Source organism: Myotis nattereri (assembly GCF_964212035.1).
Source record: "Myotis nattereri genome assembly, chromosome: 7".
NCBI lineage: Eukaryota > Metazoa > Chordata > Mammalia > Chiroptera > Vespertilionidae > Myotis > Myotis nattereri.
In genome coordinates, this window is record NC_138082.1 from 77,199,587 (window position 1) to 77,221,650 (window position 22,064).

A 22,064-nucleotide genomic window follows, 5' to 3' on the forward strand; every position below is an offset into this window, starting at 1 on the left:
GGACATACTACTAAACCCAGAGAGTGAAAGTACCTTTAATTTTATTTACGTCCCATTTGAAAAGGTCACTGAGCTGATTTTTAAAACATACATTTCGGTTATTTGAACAATATCCTAAGTAACCACAAGAAATAATTCTGAATTTGTAAAATTAGTAGACACTACTAATTTTAAATAGTTCTTATTTTTGAATAATCATACATTCTCTATTTTTGAATGGCTATATTAATATTCTACTTCCTTAACAACATCTAGGATAACAACATCTAGATTAATAAAATCAGATATAGTTAATTGGAACTTAAACTTGATCCAAATCAAACTGAATTAATATAATCTGGTAGTCACTTAGTACTTAAAAGTTCCTGATAAAGAACTCACCTATAATAAGAGTGCTAGAAAAATGATTTTAAAGGCCCAGAATTCTTTCTTGTTATAAGATATCAGAGCATTTTAAAATGGTGCTTTCAAACAAGGTCTATTAAAATACTGATGAGAACAAGTTGTTTGGAAACTAGCATTACTCTTTAGGAAAATTAAAATATTTTTAAAAAGTGCTTGGCGCTCATGAAAGCATGGTGAAATGTATTTTTATGTATCAAAGGGATAAGTAGTAATATATATGCATTAAATAAAGAAACAATTCTGTAAAAAAGATTAACTACTGGTCTGGAGGTAAATCCAAAGGTTTTCCTATTCCTTCATTTACTGACAATTTTGAGTTATTTATCTCTGATTTTGAACATACCCGAACAATGGAGGTGAAATGATTTACCCTCTACACATATCACAGTATGCTGTGAGGATAAACAACAAAATGTGAAATACTTAAAAAGTACCTTACATAATTCAGAATGACATTATAATTCATGAACATACATGAAATATGTCTCTGCCTGATTGCTTCCTGCCATTACATTCCTAAGTGGTAATAGGAATAAGCAGCATTTGGAAGGCAACACTAATTAGGATATATTTTTATCATGTCTAAATAATGAAAAGGTTTCAAATTTACAAAGAAAACCAAAAAACCAAACAAACAAAAAACAACAACAAAAAAACCCCCCCAATTTTTACATACATCACACTTAGTATCCAGCAGTGGCTCTAGGGGATGAAGACAAGCATGTGCTACTTTGATAACATGTTCAAGTTTTCGAGCCTGTTCTTCCACTTTTGCAGCCAAAAATAATGCAGTAGGTGATATTATCTGCAGCAAAGAAAGAAAGTTGGTGATTTAAAAACAAATTTTGGAAAAAATCTTACTTTCTAAAGAGGAGAGGTGTGCAAGAAAGGAATGCAACACTGAAATTATGAATTGCTAGTTGGGCTATGAAAAGATTGATAAGAGTTTTAATAAAGTTATTCAATAAATTGAACTAGTTACCCTAATTGATAAAATCTGTTTTACTTGTTTTGCAAGTAGAATATTAAAGGGAAAAAGACTTCTACTTTATTAAACTAAGAGAAAGTTTAAATAATATTAATGCACATTGTGAAGGTAAAGGGAAAAACACTCAAGACAATGAATGAAGCCATAGCTTTAAAAAATAACGAAAAACTGGGTAAAGTATACCTAAATTTTCCTTCTTTTAGGAGAGCCACCACTTTCAAGGGTTTTCTTAAATTAATCAATGACTCATTGTGTGGCTAAGAGCTACACAATCTTGCTTAAGAGACAGGAAAAGGATCTATAAGGCAAACTGAAGATTCTGCACATGAAACTGCTACCTAATATCTCTAGTACTTTACTTACACCATTAAAAGTTTCATGGAAATAAACATGTTAAGACAAACTAATAGCATAGAAACATTACCAATTGAAGATCTAGAAACTAGCAATTTTTAAAGCATTACTGAGTTATGTTCTTTGGATTAAGGTATAAGAACATAGCACTAACAAAGACACTGAGAGAACACTAATTTTGAACAAAATTTATCCCTGAACTTACTAATAAACCAAATAACTGCTGACTCAGAAAATGGGCATACTTTAAATTCAAATAACGTTCTAAGATTACAGACGAGAAATATTTCATGGTGATGGAAGGAGACAAGACTTTGGGTGGTGAGCACACAATGGAGTATACAGATGTTATATTATAATATGTACACCTGAAGTTTATAAAATTATTAACAATGTTACCCCCATAAATTTAATTGAAAAAGGAAATATCTCATGGAAAGATAATGTCTAAATGTCAAGATTCAGATACATTATTTTTCAAGAGATAAACATCTGAGTTTCACTGTATCTTGGGGTTCGATCACTATAAAATAATGTCAAAAGAGGGAGGGAAAAAGGGAAGGGCATAAATCAATGCTATGCGATTTGGGTAGGTAACAAAAGGAGAAAATTTCTGATACAGGGAAGGTGGAGCCTTTATTTCACTGACATGAAATTTAACTGCCAGATTTTGTATCTGAAAGGAACCTTCTCTATTCCAAATGCATTGCAGATGTATGAGTAAAAATGACTAGAAGTCCTCTTCCTGAAATATAAATCTTTAAAACAGACCTAGAATTAAGTAAGTTTGGCTTTAAATAACCAGAAATAATGTTACCTTAAAAGGACTGAATAATTTTAACTTGAACTTTCAAATTAATGTCATCTTTTAAAATTAAAATTATAACAAAATATATTTTAATTGAGAATGCTAAAAAAAGCAATGTATTCTTACAACAGATTTAATTAAGCAATATCAAAATCAGCTAATATTTTTGAAATGCCAGTTAAATAGCAGTCACCCAGGGCGGAGGAGCAGGGATGGAGGTGGTGGTATTTCTGAGATGTAAGAAGTAAAAGATAACCGAGATTGGACAATTATTCCTATCTGGTACTTTTCCCCATATTTAAAATTTCCTACCACTGTTACCTATTTTGATTAACTCCTTTTCTATTTAAAGGCTTAACTCAAAAGATCATCTCCTTCCAAAGTAAAATTTCTGAGTCAGAGTGAAGTACCCTTCTTTATTCAATGAAAAATTATGCATACCTCTATCATTGTACTTATACTGTATTCTAACTTCTGGTTTATTAATCTTTCTGTCCTCCAGTCTAGAAACAGCTTGAACACAGAGACTGAATTATTCATTCATGTTCCCATTATCTAGTATTGTGCAGCTGCTGTTCAATATATTTGAATGAATGACATGTGGATAATCTATATATAAACATAAAGGCACTAATATTAAATTCAAAGTATTCCAAATGCCACAGTAAAAATCTAAGAATCAATACCAAGGTAAGAAATGCAAGAAAACACCCAATAAAATGAAGACACTCAGTTTCGAATAACCTCTCATTTATTATCTTATTCACATCTAAAAGGGGAATGGCTAAGCCAGCTTTCAGATGCTACAACTATTTATCAAGGAGTGAAGCAATAAAGGAACAAGGCAAAAGTCAAATTAGACTAAACTTAATATTTAAACTCCTTCCCAACTGCCAGATGATCCAGAATTTCTCTTACTTGCCTAAAAGGCAATTTTAAATGTCTCTAATGAGTTTTTCTTGGTAAAATCTTTTAGGATTCCTAGTCACAGGTCCATCCTCTTCAGACTTTTTGAAAGCCTCAATATGAAGAGGTACTTTCAGACCACACAGGTACATTGTCTCCTTAGAAGAGTCTCAATGTAAACAAAGTATTGTACTAGTGAGTGATTCTCAAATTCTACAAGTAATTTTAAAAATTAAGTATTCAGTGAGCTAAGCAATGATCATCAGGGTAGATCCCTGTGTATTTACCCACACTCCTCACAGAAGTCTTTCTGTTCCCTCTAAATAGGGCTCAATTCTCATTCTCCTCCAGTGCAACTAATACCCAACACTCTTCCAAAGTTTCTGGTGAAATCCACTAACTCCATTCACATTTCCTTCTCTACAGCCTGCAAACATTTTACTCCATCAGGGCTGTAAAAACAAAACAAAACACCTTTTTAGATAAATACTTTGTAAATATCCAAATGAGACTTTAATTTTAAGGGTGACTAAGAAAGGTAATCAAACTAGGCACTACTGCTTCTTATATGGAAAGCTGATTCTGTTGCGTGGCTTATTAAAAGGATAAAAATGTCAAATGTTTTAAATATTGGCAGTACTAGTTGGTCTGTGGCTTTTGAGGGGACAAACATTCATTAACACACATAAACTTGGCTCAAAGTCAAAGAATTCACACCAATACTGGAGTACATACTTGGCTGGTTCAAGTGACCAATTACTAACTGAGATTCAGTTCACTGGGGACAGGGACAATGCATTATCCGCCTTGTGTACTGGTCCCTAGTTTGATAAACTTTCTCCAATTACTATAACTAAAGGGAAGAAAAATTTATTTTTAAATAGTCCAGAGTATGTTACTCTAGCAAACGTACAACTAGTTCAAGGAGGTATTATATTCTCAAAACAATATACCATACAAATCATGGAGGGGGAGGAAGATGTGATGAAGCCAGCTGCAGCACAGTAGTCAGACTGCCTCAGTAGAATCTGACTAGCCTAGGCAAATTACTTATTCTCTTTGTGGTTCAGTTTCTGCATCTGTAAAATGGGAGAAACAGTATCTGCTGTAAACTTGTGGTGAGGATTAAATGGATCAAGATATGTACAGCACTTAGAATAGTGCCCTACAGTAATATGACTCAAATGTTATTACATGTTGAAAAATTAAACAATTGTGTATTGCTACTGTTGAGCTTAAATTTTAAATGTGATTTAACATGCTATAAAAATTTTCTTCTTTCTTGCTCACCTCTTCCTTCCACAGTTAAACTCAATTCTTTAAAGGTTCTTAGTTTCGAACTAAGCAGATTAAAACACTGAATTATGATACTTAACATGAATGGTTATACCCACATTCCTTTCTTCCTTTCTCCCTGCCGTTGTTTTCACCCCCTTCTCTTTTTCTATTCCTTTATGTTTTCATTCCTACCTCTTGGTCTCACTCCTCCTGCCCATTCCTGGCCGCTCTCTCCCCTTTCTGCTCATGATGATGCCCTCACTGCTGACATTCTTCACTCTCCATTGCTGGCTTCAACCTTGATAGTTGGAGGCAAGGTTTTCGAATTAACAAAAAGCCTGGGCAATTTCTAAGTCACGGAAGATGGCTGTATCAGCCAGTTTCAAGTGAATCATCTGGTCTTTGTTTTAGTAATTAACTTTATGCACACAATGTGTGTACATTTGTATTTAAGAACCACCCACAGCTGTGTTATTACTCAACTTTAAATGTCCTAATTCCAAAAGAGCACTAAAAGAAGCAAAGATAACACTTCTAAGTCTGTTTCCTATTTGATAATACAGTACTAGCATCAACAGGCTCCTAAACTATTCTTATGTTTCCATCTCCCTGTAGCGCAGGCCAGTGAACCCATTCGCTGCCCCCCGCCCCTCCGCTTTTTAACTGCCTCAACACTTATCCCTCCCCTAAGACTAGGATAATTATTTCTGTGCTTTGAAAGGATTTCATTAATAAATATCTAGCTAGTTCTAGGTATCACAGCTTAAAATTTGGAAATCACTTGCCTAAGGCTATAGGTGAGGACAAGTAGTAATGGTATAAATTTAGCAAAGACTCATAGAAAGAAACTCCTAGAATAGAAAAAGGAAAGGTAGAAACTTAGATATAAGTAAAAACAAGGGAGGTAAGACCCCCACCAAAGAAGAAAATGTTAAAGTTCAAAATGTACATTTGCTAATAAGAAAGATTACCAAGCTCAAGCAAATTAAACCAAAATTCCAGCACAATATTAAGAAGTGGTTTAAATCTTTAATTTTGCTACACTGAAAAGACTGACATTTCAATATTACAGAAAACATAATTAACTCAGCCTGGTATTTTAGTTATTTTTTTTTCTACTCATATAATTATGTGTGAATGTAATACTGTCAACAGAAGATAATTTAGCTTGAGAATTTAAAAAATCTTCAGGCTGGATGTTATTTGGGACATCTAATTACATTTAAAAGAGAGCTGGCTTAATAAAGACTAAAAAATACTAGTATTCATTATTGCTGAAAAGCAGTCTTCAAGAGAATAAGGCTTGATTTCCATAATTACATTTAAATATATTAAATGTGCCTAATACTATCTGGCATTTTAACATTTATTTATTGTTACAAAAGAAAAACAACACATAAACAAAAAGCAACTTATACTTTAAAGTACACTTAGCATTTCATAGTTAAGTCTCTATTCTCAGCTACCATCTCACAAACTCATGTAGTACTTACTGTGAAACAAGAACATTAACACTGCATCGGTACTCAAATATTCTACATTAATCTTAAAAAGTCCACTTTTGCCCTGGCCAGAGTGGCTCGGTTGGGCATTGTCCTGTGCACTGAAAGGTTGCCAGTTTGATCCCTGCTAAGGGGCATGTAGAAGACAGCCGATTAATGTTTTGCTCTCACATTGACGTTTCTCTCTCTCCCCTTATCTCTCTAAAAATAAAAAAAAATTTAAAAAGGTCCACTTTCCTTCAGATGGTTAAACAAATAAGAACTAATATTATAGAAGAGTTAATATTGTGAAGATAGCGATATTCCTCAAATTGACCTATAGATTCACAGAATGCCTGTCAAAATCCCAGCTTCTGTTTTACAGAAACTAACAAGCTGATCCTAAAATTCTGGAGATAGCCAAAACAATCTTGAAAGAGAATAACAAAGTTGGAGGACTCATACTTCCTGAATTCAAAATTTACTACAAAATTATAGTAATCAAAACTATGTGGTACTGCACCAGAGCACCACTCAACCACCTCCACAAATGACACACCCAAAGAGCAGGCAGCAGAGCCCCACTGTAGCAAATCCTGCTCTGTGGGGTCAGCCCCTGCAGAACAGCTCCTTCCCTGTACTGACAGCCAGTCCTCACACCAATCAGCTCGAGGGTCAATCCCTCCCACTGAGGTGCCAATAGCAATCAAGCCTCAACTACACACAACCCATACAACGGGCACTCCTGGAGCACCTGGCTCTGGTGACCAGGAAGATGAGGTGACTGGGCCCTACAAGACACTTACTACATCAGGCCACTCTACTAAGACTGAGAGATGTAGTGGCCCTACCTAATACCGAGAAACAAACACAGGGAGACAGACACAATGAGGGGACAAAGAAGCATGTCCCAAATGAAAGAACAGGACAAAACTCTAGAAAAAGAACCAAATAAAATGGAGATAAGCAATCTATTGGATGCACAGTTCAAAACACTGGCTGAATGAATAAGAAAACAAGACCCCTACATATGCTGCCCAAAAGAAAACTACTTCAGATCAAAAGATACACACAGATTACCCTGGCCGGAGCATCGTCCTGCACACCGAAAGGACATCATTTCAGTTCCTGGTCAGGGCACATATCTAGATGTTTCTCCCTCACATAGATGTTATAGATGTTTCTGTCCCCCTTGCCTCCCCCCAAAAACACACACCACACAAACTGAAAGTAAAGAATGGGAAAAGAGAATTCATGCAAATAGAAATGGAAAAAACAAGCTGGGTAGCAGTATTTAGATCGGACAAAACACTTTAAAACAAAGGCTAATCATAAGAGACTGCTCTACTTCTGGTATTTATCTGAAGAAACCCAAAACATTAATTTGAAAAGACAGAGATCCCTATGTTCATTATAGCGTTATTTATAACTAGAGGCCTGGTGCATGAAATTCATGCACTGACAGCAAGCTTCAAAACTTCATATGTCAAATTTGCTGAAGGTTGTTGAATTTCGTGCCAAAAAAAGAGCATCTGGGGGGAGTTTTAATTCATTACTTTATTTTGAAGAAAAAGTCACTGTATACTTCAGGAAGCTTACGGCGAATATGCTCCATCTCAAGATACTTGTGAATGCTGGTTTTAAACACTTTAAAAGTGATGATTTCAATGTGAAAGATAAAGAACGTAGGTTAACTGAAAAAGTTTGAAAGCCAATAATTACAAGCATTATTGGATGAAGATGGGTGTCAAACTCAAAAACAACTTGCAGAAAGATTAAACATTGCTCAGTAAACAATTTCCGATCATTTACCAGCAATGGGAAAGATTTTAAAGGAAGGAAAATGGATGCCACATCAACTGAATGAAAGACAAATGGAAAACTGAAAAGTCATCAGTAAAATGTTTCAACAGCACAAAAGTCTTTTTTTGCATCAAATTGTGACTGGCGATGAAAAGTGGATTTATTCTGAGAATTCCAAATGCACAAAATCATGGGTTGATCCAGGTCAAACATCAACATTGACTGCAAGGCCAAACTGCTTCAGAAAGAAGGCAATACTCTGCATTTGGTGGGATTAGGAAGGTGTGGTGTATTATGAGCTTCTAAAGCCAGGTGAAACCGTTAATACTGACCGCTAATGACAACAAATAATCAATTGAACCACACTTTGATCATAAAATGACCAGACTGTTCCAGAAGACATGACGAAGTAATTTTGCTTTATGATGACACAGCATCACACACTTCAAAACCACTTAAAGACACGTTAAAAGATCTTGTCTGGGAAGTATCAACCCACCCGCCGTATTCACCAGAACCTGCTCCTCCACTTGTTCTGATCTGACCACTTGTTCTGATCAATGGCACATGCACTTTCCGAGCAGCACTTCAAAACGTAGGAAGAAGCGGAAAATTGGGTCTCTAAAGGGTCTGCCTCAAAATAAGAAAAGTTCTATTGGGACAGTATCCACAAATTACCTGGAAGATGGGGGAAATGTGTAGCTAGCAATGGACATTACTTTGAATAAAGCACTTTTGATGTTTCTCTTGAAATTATCGTGTTTTCTTTGATTACAAAATCCACAATTATTAACTGTACACCTAGTATATATGTATGGTGTCAGATGAATACCAGGCTTATTGGGGTGATCACTGTGTATGTTAATGTCTCATCACTACATTGTATACCTAAACTAATATAATAGTGAATGTCAACTATAATTGAAAAATAAAAATTAAAAAACAACACACAAACTATGTGGTATTGGCATAAGGAAAGACATATAGATCATGGAACAGAATAGAGAGACCAAAATAAACATATTTATGGTAGACTGATTTTTCAACAAGAATATCAAGATAATTCAATGGGGGAAGAATAGTCTTTTCAACAAATGGTGATAGGACTACTGTACATCCACATGCAAAAAAGTGAAGATGGTAGTTCCCTTCTTTACACCATAAACAAAAACTAACTCAAAATGGATCAAAGACCTAAACGTGTCAGCTAAAACTATAAAACTTATTAGAAGAAAACAGGAATATATCTTCATGTCCCGGAATAAGACAATGCTTTCTTAGGTATAACAGCAAAGCACAAGTGATAGATGAAAAATATAAACTGAATGCATGTGATACAAATGATAACATCAAGAAAGTGCAAAAGATAGTACATAGCAGGGAGAAGTTATGTGAAAATTGTATCTATTATAATAAAAGTGTAATATACTAATTAGACCAGAAGTCCTTCTGGATGACCTTCCAGATGAAGCCGCGGTGGCAGGGGCTGAAGCAGAGGTGGCCGCTGCGGTGGTGGGGGCTGAGCCCCTTGCACGAATTTTGTGCATAGGGCCTCTAGTATCTGATAATAGACTGTTACTCAGGATATATAAAGAACTCTTAAAACTTAATAAAAAGACAACACAAATTAAAAAATGGCGAAAGGATCTAAGCCAGGGGTGGGCAAACTTTTTGACTCGAGGGCCACAATGGGTTCTTAAACTGGACCGGAGGGCCGGAACAAAAGCATGGATGGAGTGTTTGTGTGAACTCATATAAATTCAAAGTAAACATCATTACATAAAAGGTTACGGTCTTTTTTTTTTTTTTTTTAGTTTTATTCATTTCAAATGGGCCTGGGCCGTAGTTTGCCCACGGCTGATCTAAGCAGACATTTCTCCAGAGAAGATACACAAAAAGATGTTCAATACCATTAGGCATTATGGAAACACTAATCAAAACCACAATGAAATACATTATACTCACTAGGATGGCCACAATAAGATCTTTTTAAATCTTTGATTAAAAAAGAAAAAAGACAATACTAAGTGTTGACAAAGAGGTAGAGAAGTAGGAACCCTCACACATTGCTTGTAGGAAGATAAAACTGCGTGGCTACTTTGGAAAACAGTTTGGCAGTTTTTCTAAATGTTTTTAAAAAAACTCTCCATGATTACTGTGGCCTAGAGTTACCATACAACCCAGCAATTTCAATCCCAGGTATATACCCAAGAGAAATGAAAACGTGTCTACACAAAAACTTGTACATGAATGTTCACAATAGCATTATTCATAATAGACCCCAAATAGAAGCAATCCCAATGTCCATCAATGAGGTATATCCCCATGATGTATGGAATGTTTGTTATTCAGCCGTTAAAAGGAATAAAGTACTGATACATGCTACCCTATGGATGGATCTTGGAAACATTATGCTATGACCATATTGCATAATTCCAGCTATATGCAATGTTCAGAATATGCAAAGCTATAGAGATAGAGAACGGTATATCTCAGGGTTGAGAGGGAGAAACTGTGAACTGCTAACTGATACAGGGTTTCTCTTTAGGGATAAAAATATAAACAACACTATAATGATTGTACAATGCTGCATTATACATTCTATGTGGATGAGTTATATCTTAATAGATGTTTTTAAAAAGGTGCTAATGTTATAGATATCTTTTAAATATTTAGTGTACACAAACCAACAAATTGCAAGGAAACAAAAGCCTAATCACAACATAATACTGATAAACATGTATGACTTTATTGCACATGTTAATTTAAATTAGGTTTCATTTTCATAAAGTATGGATCCATTTCTCTTTTTAAAATGTTTTTATTGATTTTAGAGAGGAAGGGAGAGAAAGAGAGAAAGGAACATCAATGCATTGATGCATGCCTCCTGCACACCCTCTGCTGGAGATTGAGCCTAAAACCCAGGCATGTGTCCTGACTGGGAATACCAGAGACTTCTTAGTTCCATGGTCGATGCTCAACCATTGAGCCACAGGAGCTGGGCTATATCCATTTCTTAAACAATGATTCATTCACTTTGACTTATGCAATTATTTCAGAAAACCATTAATTTTCTTGTTTGGTTAACAAAAATAATTTGAACTATGTTCAAGTCTACATAAATGAGCCATATTAATTTAAATAGATACTCCTATTAGGCATTCAAAACAACAATCACTGAACTATAGCAATAGAAACTACAGGATCTACCTAAAGATATGGGGAGCGTGTAAAAAATCTGGAATCCTCTCTGAATCAATGCACCATTTTATTGATTTTTTTACAGAGAGGAAGGGAGAGGGATAGAGAGTCAGAAACATCGATGAGAGAGAAACATCGATCAGCTGTCTCCTGTACACTCCCTACTGGGGATGTGCCCAAATCCAAGGTACATGCCCTTGACTGGAATCAAACCTGGGACCCTTCAGTCCACAGGCCAACGCTCTATCCCCTGAGCAAACTGGTCAGGGCCAATGCACCATTTAAAGATTGCTCCCAAGTCCTCAGAACTTTTTCCTGCTCTCTCAGCTGTTTTTTAAACCATCACCTGAGGATATGTTTTTATTGATTTTAGAGAGAGGAAGTGGGGAGGGGGAGAGGAGAAGGGAGGGGGAGAGAGAGAGAGAGAGAGACAGACAGACAGACACACAAGAGGGAAACCAACAAACATTGATTGGTTGCCTGCAACACGACTGGGGATCAAACCCTAAACCTTTTGGTGTGCAAGACGATGTTTCAACCAACTAAGCCATCCCACCAGGGCTCAGCTATTTTTTCCCAAGCATGGAACTATGTCAGTTTTCATGATCTTAAGATTCTTCACTAGAAAAGAATTATCATTTTTACTTTCTCAACTTCTAAATGAGTCCTCAATTTAAAATTAGTTTGAATGTGCACTTTCTTATAGAACAAATTCCATAGTCAATTCCACTATAATTTATTTGTTGATAGATATAAACATCTATACAGTACTTTCCATTAGTAGTTACCTGGTGTTACTTTTAAGAGTTTATAGTCCAAACCAGCACTGTCAAATATAAATGTAATGTAATTATGATTTCTCAAGTAACCACATTAACATAGTAAGCAGGAAATTAACTTCTAGCTAATGTTTATATAGACATATATATCAGCACAGGTTTAAACCTATATAGTTGGCATTCTGAATATAAAATTCATTAAAATTACATTAAAACAAATCTAAATGTATTAAATGCTTCACACGGCATGTATTTCCTTAAATGCAATCACATAGGTACTTAATATGTCAGCTTTATAACTAGAACCATACTTACTTAAGTATAAAATATTAAGTTTAGGAGAAACCAAGATGGAGGCATAGGTTAACTCCGGAGTTTGCTGCCTCGAACAACCACTTCAAAAATACAACTAAAAGACAGAATGGACATCATCCAGAACCACAGGAAGGCTGGCTGAGTGGAAGTTCTACAACTAGGAGGAAAGAGAATAGCATACCGACTCAGAGGAGGCGCAGTGCTGAAGTGAAATACTAAGGTGTGGAGTGCATGCGGAGTGGGCTGGCGACTGAGGGCGCGGTTGTTGTTTTCAATCGGGAGGGAGTTTCAGACTCTGAGCTCCAGATCCTAGCGAGTCTCTAGGGACCCAGACTCAAACGGGAGAAGAGGGACTGTCTGGCTTCGGTCGGAACTCGAAGGCAGCTTTCTCTCCGAGGTTTGCAGCGGTTGCTGGGACTCTGAGAGGTAGAGCCCCTGGGGATGGGACTGAGAGCAGCCATAACTGCTCGCTCTGCCCGCCCTGTAGATCACCGGGGACCCGCCCCGCCCAAGCCCTGCACAGAGGCATTTGCCGGATAGCCTCAGGCAAATGCTAGATTAGCACCGCCCTAGAGATCCAGCATAGAAGTTCTTCCACTGCAGACACAGCTGACTCTCATAGCCAGTTAGCCTGGAGGTCAAATCACCCCCAGTATTGCCGACACCAATCAAGGCTTAACTACAACAAGACTGCGCAGAAAGACCACAAGGGGGTGCACCAAGAAAGCATAAAAAATGCGGAGACAAAGAAACATGACAGAAATGGAGGATATAGAGCTAAAAACTGCACTTTTAAGGTCTTTCAATAATTTTCTAGAAACTGCCGATAAATGTAGTGAGATCCTCAAGAAATCTAATGAGACCCTCGATGTTGTGATAAAGAACCAACTAGAAATTAAGCATACACTGACTGAAATAAAGAATATTATACAGACTCCCAACAGCAGACCAGAGGAGCGCAAGAATCAAGTCAAAGATTTGAAATGCAAAGAAGCAAAAAACACCCAACCGGAAAAGCAAAATGAAAAAAGAATCCAAAAATACGAAGATAGTGTAAGGAGCCTCTGGGACAGCTTCAAGCGTACCAACATCAGAATTACAGGGGTGCCAGAGGATGAGAGAGAGCAAGATATTGAAAACCTATTTGAAGAAATAATGACAGAAAACTTCCCCCACCTGGTGAAAGAAATAGACTTACAGGTCCAGGAAGCGCAGAGAACCCCAAACAAAAGGAATCCAAAGAGGACCACACCAAGACACATCATAATTAAAATGCCAAGAGCAAAAGACAAAGAGAAAATCTTAAAAGCAGCAAGAGAAAGAAACTCAGTTACCTACAAGGGAATACCCATACGACTGTCAGCTGATTTCTCAACAGAAACTTTGCAGGCCAGAAGGGAGTGGCAAGAAATACTCAAAGTGATGAATGCCAAGAACCTACAACCAAGATTACTTTATCCAGCAAAGCTATCATTCAGAATTGAAGGTCAGATAAAGAGCTTCACAGATAAGGAAAAGCTAAAGGAGTTCATCACCACCAAACCAGGATTATATGAAATGCTGAAAGGTATCCTTTAAGAAGAGGAAGAGGAAGAAAAAGGTAAAGATACAAATTATGAACAAACATGCATCTATCAACAGGTGAATCTAAGAATCAAGTGAATAAATCATCTGATGTACAGAATGAACTGGTGATTATAATAGAATCAGGGACATAGAAAGGGAATGGACTGACTATTCTTGGGGGGGAATGGGGTGTGGGAGATGTGGGAAGAGACTGGACAAAAATCGTGCACCTATGGATGAGGACAGTTGCTGGGGAGTGAGGGCAGAGGGTGGGGCGGGAACTGGGAGGAGGGGAGTTATGGGGGGGAGGGCAAAAGAGGAACAAATGTAATAATCTGAACAATAAAGATTTAATAAAAAAATAGTAAAAAATTAAGTTTAATACTCCCAAATATTATAGGGTAGTAAGGTATAGTGATGGAATTTGTTTACTTAAAAAATTACCCAATTATATATACTAAAAACATCTTCAGAATTCCTGTTCTAACTGCCTTCAAAGACAATTTATAAATGACAAAAAGTCAGTCTTTATACAGAGACCTTTATGTGTCTTGGTCAATGCAAACATTCAAAACACTGTCTTCATTCTGGGACAAATGAACTAATGCCACCATAGAAGCATTTGAACTATTAGTACTAACAGACACATGTATGTATGTGTGTGCATGTGTATATGGAAAAGCTTTGAATATTTTACAATTATCTAATTTTTGAAAAAGAAAAACCTGCTTCAAGGAGACTTTATAAAGACTCATGTAATATATGGTCAATATGCTCCATAAGTCAATATCCCTGCAATTAGGCACATGGAGCACCATGTTTGAGAATAACCTTAAAGCTTTTTGGAAAACTTTATAGGTATTCTTTTCAGATTCAATTTGAAAAAAAAAATCAAAAAAAATCACATGCTTTTTTCATGTTATCAATAAACTCTCCCAGATAGATTCTTCTCCTTGTTTAACAGAATAAACTTCAAGTATATTAATTATTCCTAGAAGGACTAACCCTAATGAAGTACATTTAAATGATAGTCTATTGCAGTGATTAGAAATTAGTGTATCAACTTCTGAAGTGACTAAAGATAACCTTTTAATATCTTACCTGAGGAGTTAATATCCGAAATATAAAAAACTCCTACAACTTAACAAAAAACACCCAATTAAAAAATGGACAAATGTCTACTTGAATAGACACTTTCCCAAAAAAAGACATAGTGGCCAAATAAGCACATTAAAAGATGGTTAACATCAATAGCCGTAAGAGAAATGATAATCAAAACTACAATGAGATACCACTTCACAGCCATTAGGATGGTTATCAGAAAATATAGACTTCAACATAAGCACTGGTAATGAACAATATAGAGTTACGTGCAGAACCAAGATTAAATGAGGATTAAGTGTTTTGTAATGGCTGTTTAAGATAATGTAGACATATGAATTAAAACCAGGGATGAAAAACAAGAGCAAAGCAAAAACATTTAATTGTTCACAGTAAATATGGTGGTGGTGGTAGTACTGTTATTCTGATACTTAACTAAGATTTTTGGAGTGAAAGAAAGGTCACACCTTTTGTAAAGGTAATAAAAAAGAGGTTAACAAAAAATAATGTTGTCTTGAATCAGAATGAATTCGAGGTATTTTAAATATATATTAAAATAAAAATATATAAAAAGCTCAGTTAATGTATATTTCACGTTAATGCGTAAACAAAATTTAATATATTGATGTGCACAGTGAATATATATTTAACGTACTATGTATTTTCTCTTTTCATTAAAGATGCCTAGACACAAGACCAACATAATATGATCCCTAGTGTCCAAGTTGGAATCTTGAAATACCACTTGCTACTAAAAGAAAGCAAGTTTTTTAAAGAAATGGCCATTCCAGCTGTGGAGCAGAAAATGTACAAATGCGCCTAGAATACCTTGCAATAGCAGATAATGAGGAAGCTATCCAAGATTACTGGAGTATAGAGTTACCATACGGTCCAGCAATTCTACTCTTGGGTATATAATCAGGAGAAAGCAAGACATGGTCACACAGAAAGTTTTACATAAATGTTTATAGCAGCAATATAATAAGACAAAAGGTGGAAACAACCCAAATGTTAATTAACTGATGAATGTATATAAAATGTGGTATAATGGTAGTTCAAGAAAAGTAAAGTACTGATACATGCTATACCACAGGCACACCTTGGAAATGCACACTAAGTGAAAGAGGCCAGTCACAAAGGATCACATTACCGTATGATTCCATTTACAAGAAATGTCCACAATAGGTTGGAGGGACTTGGGACAGAGGGCCAAGGGGTGTGGAGTTTCTTCGCTGGGTAATGAAAATTTCTAAAACTGATGTACAACTCCGAGAGTACACTAAAATAACATTCAGTCTTATACTTTTAATAGGTGAAATGTGTGGTATGTGAATTACACCTCAACAAGGTAGTAAATATAGGGCAAGAAACAAGTATTTATCTTGCCTTTTCAATATGAATCACAGCATTTCATTATAAAAATATTCTAATTAATGAAGAAAGATAGAATTAGAGTATCAAAACGAATGAAAAGAATGTAGGCATCAAATGTCAATAGCTGCTTAACACCACAAAAAGAGAGACAACCAGACATTAGGTGCCTCCTGCTGAAAGAACACAAAACCACCTGTACTTTTGCCAAAGGGATCTAATACGAATCTGATCAAATTTCAGGATCCAAATGGCAATTTGCAGGGAATACAAGAACAAAGAAACATGATAAACCACACCATGAGTATACAATGAACAAATTCCAGACAGCTGGAAATTCTTCAGATCTAATGCCCTAGGTCAGTGGTCGGCAAACTGCGGCTCACGAGCCACATGCGGCCCTTTGGCCCGTTGACTGTAGCTCTTCCACAAAGTACTGACTTCTGTGCATGGGCCACAAAGTTTCAATCACACTGTACATGCGCGCCCGCATGTGGTATTTTGTGGAAGAGCCATGCTCAAGGGGCCAAAGAGCCGCAGTTTGCCGACCACTGCCCTAGGTCCTTCAACAGATTAAAACTTATGTGAAATAAAGGGACAGCGGGGAAACCTGTATATTGAGACTTAAAAGACCGATCAAACCTTAGTCTTGCCTAAACTATCGTGTTTAGGAATGCAGAGTTGGGTGATAGAGTATAAATGAACTGGAAAAAGTGATTACTGTAACATAAGAATACTGGTACTTTGTGGAGGGGAGGGTTTGATAGCAAAATGGGGCACATGGAGGCACTTCTGGGGGTAGTTAGCAAAGTTTCTTGACTTGAGTGGGGATAAAAAGGTTATTTGTCTTATAATTCACTAAGCTATACATCTGGTGGTTTTATGTTTATTGTACTTTATAATCATAAACACTTCACCTCATATATGCATGGTTTTCCCTCAGCACTAAAGGACACCAAACAGATGGAATACAATGGAATGTGAATAAGACCTAAATGATAAAACCAGAGAGAAAAATTTAGAAGTGAAAGAGTGGAGTTATCTGGGAAATACTTTATGAAAGAGTTGTAATTTCAGCTGAGTCATAAAACCTGATAGACCATAATCACATGAAATGGAAAAAGCACCACATAGGGGGGAAAAACAAAGAGGGGGAGGGGAATATGGCTGAAAGAGGAATTAAGGGCCTTATTCAAAAAAAGGACTTTATTGGATTTTGTCCAATGAGGTAAAAGCAAATCAAAATCGGAGAGTATTTTCATTATTTACTTCTCTTCTCATCTCCTCAGAAATCACTGGCATCAATTATTAGTGTGCCCTATTTCTTAAACATATATTAGGGTAGGACAAAAGTGAGAAAAATACAGCATGGGATTAGGCAACAGATCTAAGTTCGAATGCCAACTACATAATGGACAAGTAGATTTGGACAAGTCACTCAGCAACTGCATCTGTTTTCTCAGGAGGAGAATACTTTAGCTGAGATAAAGTGCCTGTTACATAGTGGTTCTTAAATTTTCATCCATTCAATTTATGTTAAAATGGAATTTAGAAATCATCTAGTCTAATTATCTCAAACGTATAATCAAGGAAACATGTGTTTGGTTAGTATCTACTGTTTTAAACAGCAAAGATACGGAGTATTTCCATTACTGTAGAGCAGTGGTTCTCAACCTTCCTAATGCCGCAACCCTTTAATACAGTTCCTCATGTTGTGGTGACCCCCAATTTCATTGTTACAAATTGAACATAATTAAAGCATAGTGATTAATCACAAAAACAATATGTAATTATATATGTGTTTTCCGATGGTCTTAGGCGACCCTGTGAAAGGGTCATTCGACCCCCAAAAGGGTCACGACCCACAGGTTGAGAACCGCTGTTGTAAAAAGTTCTACTGGACAGCATACAGTATTTCACAGTTGTAGTAATGAATAATATATATTATTATATATGTTATGTGTATAATATAATATATATATTATATATAATACATATTATATATATATATATAATAATAATGTATACGTACAAATATACATATATATATGCCTCAGTAACCGGTAGGACCGAACGACTGGTCGCTATGATGCGCACTGACCACCAGGGGGCAGATGCTCAATGCAGGAGCTGCCCCCTGGTGGTCAGTGCGCTCCTACAGGGGGAGAGCCACTCAGCCAAAAGCTGGGCTTATGGCTGGCAAGCACAGCTGCAGCAGAAGCCTCTCCCAGCTGCTGCAGCAGCAGCGCTATCAGATGGTGGAAGGCGCAGCCGGGGCGGGATGAGCAGCTGTGGAGCTGTGCCCAGCCCCAGCTGGGGCTTCTCCCCAGCTGCCTGCCACTTCAGCACTGCTATATCCCTCGGGCGGGGGGTGGGGGCGAGTCGGACTGCTGGTTTTGGCCCAATCTCTGTAGGCAGGCAGGGATCGGGCCAAAACCAGCAGTCCAACATCCCCCAAGGGGTCCTAGATTGTGAGAGGGCCCAGGCCAGGCTGAGGGGCCCCACCTATGCACGAACCCGTGCACCGGGCCTTTAGTTTTAATGTAAGATTATTCTTGGACTAATTTGCTTTTATTAAATTAAAAGGCAGAGTGGGAGTGAGCTATAATAGAAACAACCACTCAGATTTCACAAAACCAGAACACTAACAATGGATTATGAGACACACAGGGGAAAAAAAGCAAAATTTAAACGGGTCTTCAAGTTGAGCAGCCATCAGTATCACCTGGGAAGTTTGTTAAAGAATCCCAAGTCCCACCACAAATATTCTGATTACACAGTTTATTTTATGTTATTATTATTCTTTAATTCTCACTAGAGGTCACTGAGAGAAAGAGAGAGAGAGAGAGAGAGAGAGAGAGAGAGAGAGAGAGAGAGAGAGAGAGATAGATGGGGAGAGAGAAGCATCGATCAGCTACCCTTCATACGTGCCCCAACCGGGGATCAAACCTGCAACTCACAAATGTGCCCTGACCAGAAATCAAACTGGCAACCTTTCAGTGCACAGGACAATGCACAAACCAAGTGAGCCACTCGAGCCAGGCCACTAAAGCATATTTTTAATGAACATCTTGACAATTTTGATGCAAAATCACAAAAGCTTTATACATATTACTTTTAGTGAGAAATTTCAGGGCTATGATGAGCTTTCTAGAAATAGATTCTTGAGGGAGACATAGTGGTAACTGCATGAACTATGGAGTCTAGATCTGGCTGTGATTTTTGCTTTTGTCACTCTGTTGGTGTGTGAGTTTCGATAAAGTATTTAGCTTTTATGATTATCTGAATTAAGAAAGCGTATATTGCTTGGCCTGTGTGACACATTGGTTGAGCTTCGACCCATGAACCAAGAGGTCACTGGTTCAATTCCTGGTCAGGGCACAAGCCCAGGTTGCAGGCTTGATCCCCAGTAGGAGGTGTACAGGAGGCAGAATGTTTCTATCTCCCTCTCCCATCCTCCCACCCCCTCAAAAAATCAATAAAAACACATGTAAAAAAAAAAGAGTATATCAACTTCAAACAAACATGCAGGAACCACATTCCAACATAAACCTAAGAAGGAAAAAAAAACCACAATAAAAACCCAAGAACTGTTTCCATATCAGTAAATAAATATGGGGAACACTTATCTCCAGATAAGTATAAAGGTAATAAAATAAAGCAAAAGGCTGGTAGATTTAACACAATTAGAACATAATTAAAATTAGAACAATATTAGAAGACAAATTAGAAAAAATAAATTTTGTAAGTAATTGTCAAATTCATAACAAACTCAAACAAGAGTCTAAGAACAGTATTTCACAGAAAGGCAACATTTATTAACAAACTAAATATAAACTTTAAATTTTATCAAAGTTCCCTTAAAACCCTCAATTAAAAAAAATTACAAATGTGATCTTTGTTCTTAAGGTCCTTGTGGAATTACAGATGAATAGGCAATTTCTCACTGAACAGATGAAATTACCAAACACTCAAAATTAATTTAGTGAAAATAACATAGTTTCAGACTCCTTCACTCAACCCAACTCTTTAGGACTGGTTAATGTGGGGTTTTTGCAACCTCACTACTACTGACATTTTGGACCAGGTAACTTTTGCCAATAGTACCCCTTTCACCTATTGTGAAAACAAAAATACGTCTCTAAACATTGTCAAATGTCCCTTGGTCGGCTAAACCACTGCCAGTTTAGATCCACTGGGTCAATCTATACTACTCCTTCTGGTGCCATCTTAAAAATTACTTCCCCAGAAATAGCCACACCTAACCCCAACTAGGATGAATCCAATTCTATATGAGGCTGTGTGCTGGTTCTAAGAACTGGGGCATGGGAGGGACCTTTTTCTGTGCTGAAAAATAAATACACATATATGCCTGCACAAACAAAATGTATTTCTGAAAGGGCACACACATACTGTAACAGCCAATGCTGAAGGGCAGGGGGCCTAGACACTGGGATTGAAAGGTTTATAGTATCTCTTTTTGTACCGATTTCATTCACCACATGCCTACATTAGTTTTCAATAATAAAAGAAAACATTGTGTGTCTGTGGGGAGGATATATATAGAGAGGAAAATGTGTAAGGATTCGTTAATAACACTGTGGGCAAGATTAGACCCATTCACCCTAGCCAGTTTGGGACAGAGCTTCGGTCTCTCTGTTCCACTCTCTAAGAAAATCAATGGAAAAATATTCTTGGATGAGGATTTAAGAAAAAAAGATTAGATCTATTCTATTGACAAATAGTTGCTGAATATCTGTTCTATGAGAGGTACTGGGAATACAACAGTAAGCAAAGCTAAAGAGAAAGAAAAAAACAAAAAAACCCCGCCCTTTACATTGCTTACTTTCTAGTTTTAGAGAGTGTGTGTTAGGGAGGCGTTTTTATATTTAACTTTATTTATCTACGTTCTTATCTTTGAGAAAAATTAGGGCTTTCACAATAAAAATTTAAATAAGACTCTTTAGCTAAACAATTTCCCCCAAATGTTTTCTTTCACAAAAGGCAATGGTATAAACTGGTTACATTAACTTTAAAAAAATCATAAATAAATTTCTACTGTAAGGACTGTTATTAAAAATTATGGGAGAATGTTATCAAAGAACAAAGATAGTGAGCATTTATCTTGATAGATAAGAGAACTTCCAATTTTCAAATGCTATCTACTAGTCAAGAGCCAATTCAATTGAGAAAGATTATATATATTCTAAGCAAAAAGTGGTAATCAAATTTTAGCACAAGCAAATACAAATTTGCTTATGTGCAGAAGCTGACCAACCAACCAAACCTAGATGTATAAAATCAAACTCAGACATGAGATAAATGATGCATTCATTCTTATGTCATTCCTTAAAATCACAAGTCTTGAATACTGTCCTTAACCAACCATGTACTCTTGGAATCTTAAAGAGAATTACGGTTCACCTAAATTTGGCATATTATGTACAGTTTTGATTGTTGCAGCTCAAAAAAGGCAAAGGAACTAAGGAAAGTAGAGGGTGAGTGCTATGACAACAGACTGTGGCCAAAAAAATACTCAGAAGAGTGTGCTTTTTACTACAACCTCATCTTAAGAGAACTCATTAGATTTGGAATGTAAGAAACAAATGCATCATAAACTTGTCTAACCAAATTAATGAGCAGGGTTTCTAAGAGAAGCTAAGTCAACATCTACTCTTAAGATTGACCTAGGGGAGGATGCTTGCTAT

The 22,064-nt window shown here is 36.6% G+C and overlaps 1 protein-coding gene across 4 annotated transcripts in view; it reads right to left on the reverse strand.

The window, feature by feature from the left end:
- CCNT2 (cyclin T2) overlaps positions 1 to 22,064 on the reverse strand; it is a 44,333-nt gene that overhangs the window by 17,777 nt on the left and 4,492 nt on the right. For all 4 annotated transcript variants that reach the window (XR_013996217.1, XM_081095383.1, XM_081095382.1 and 1 more), the window contains exon 3: positions 1,082 to 1,210. Coding sequence is in view for 3 of the 4 variants with exons in the window: in XM_081095383.1 (XP_080951509.1) it covers positions 1,082 to 1,210 (129 nt within the window). In the remaining variant the exon portion in view is untranslated. The remainder of the gene's footprint in view (positions 1 to 1,081; positions 1,211 to 22,064) is intronic.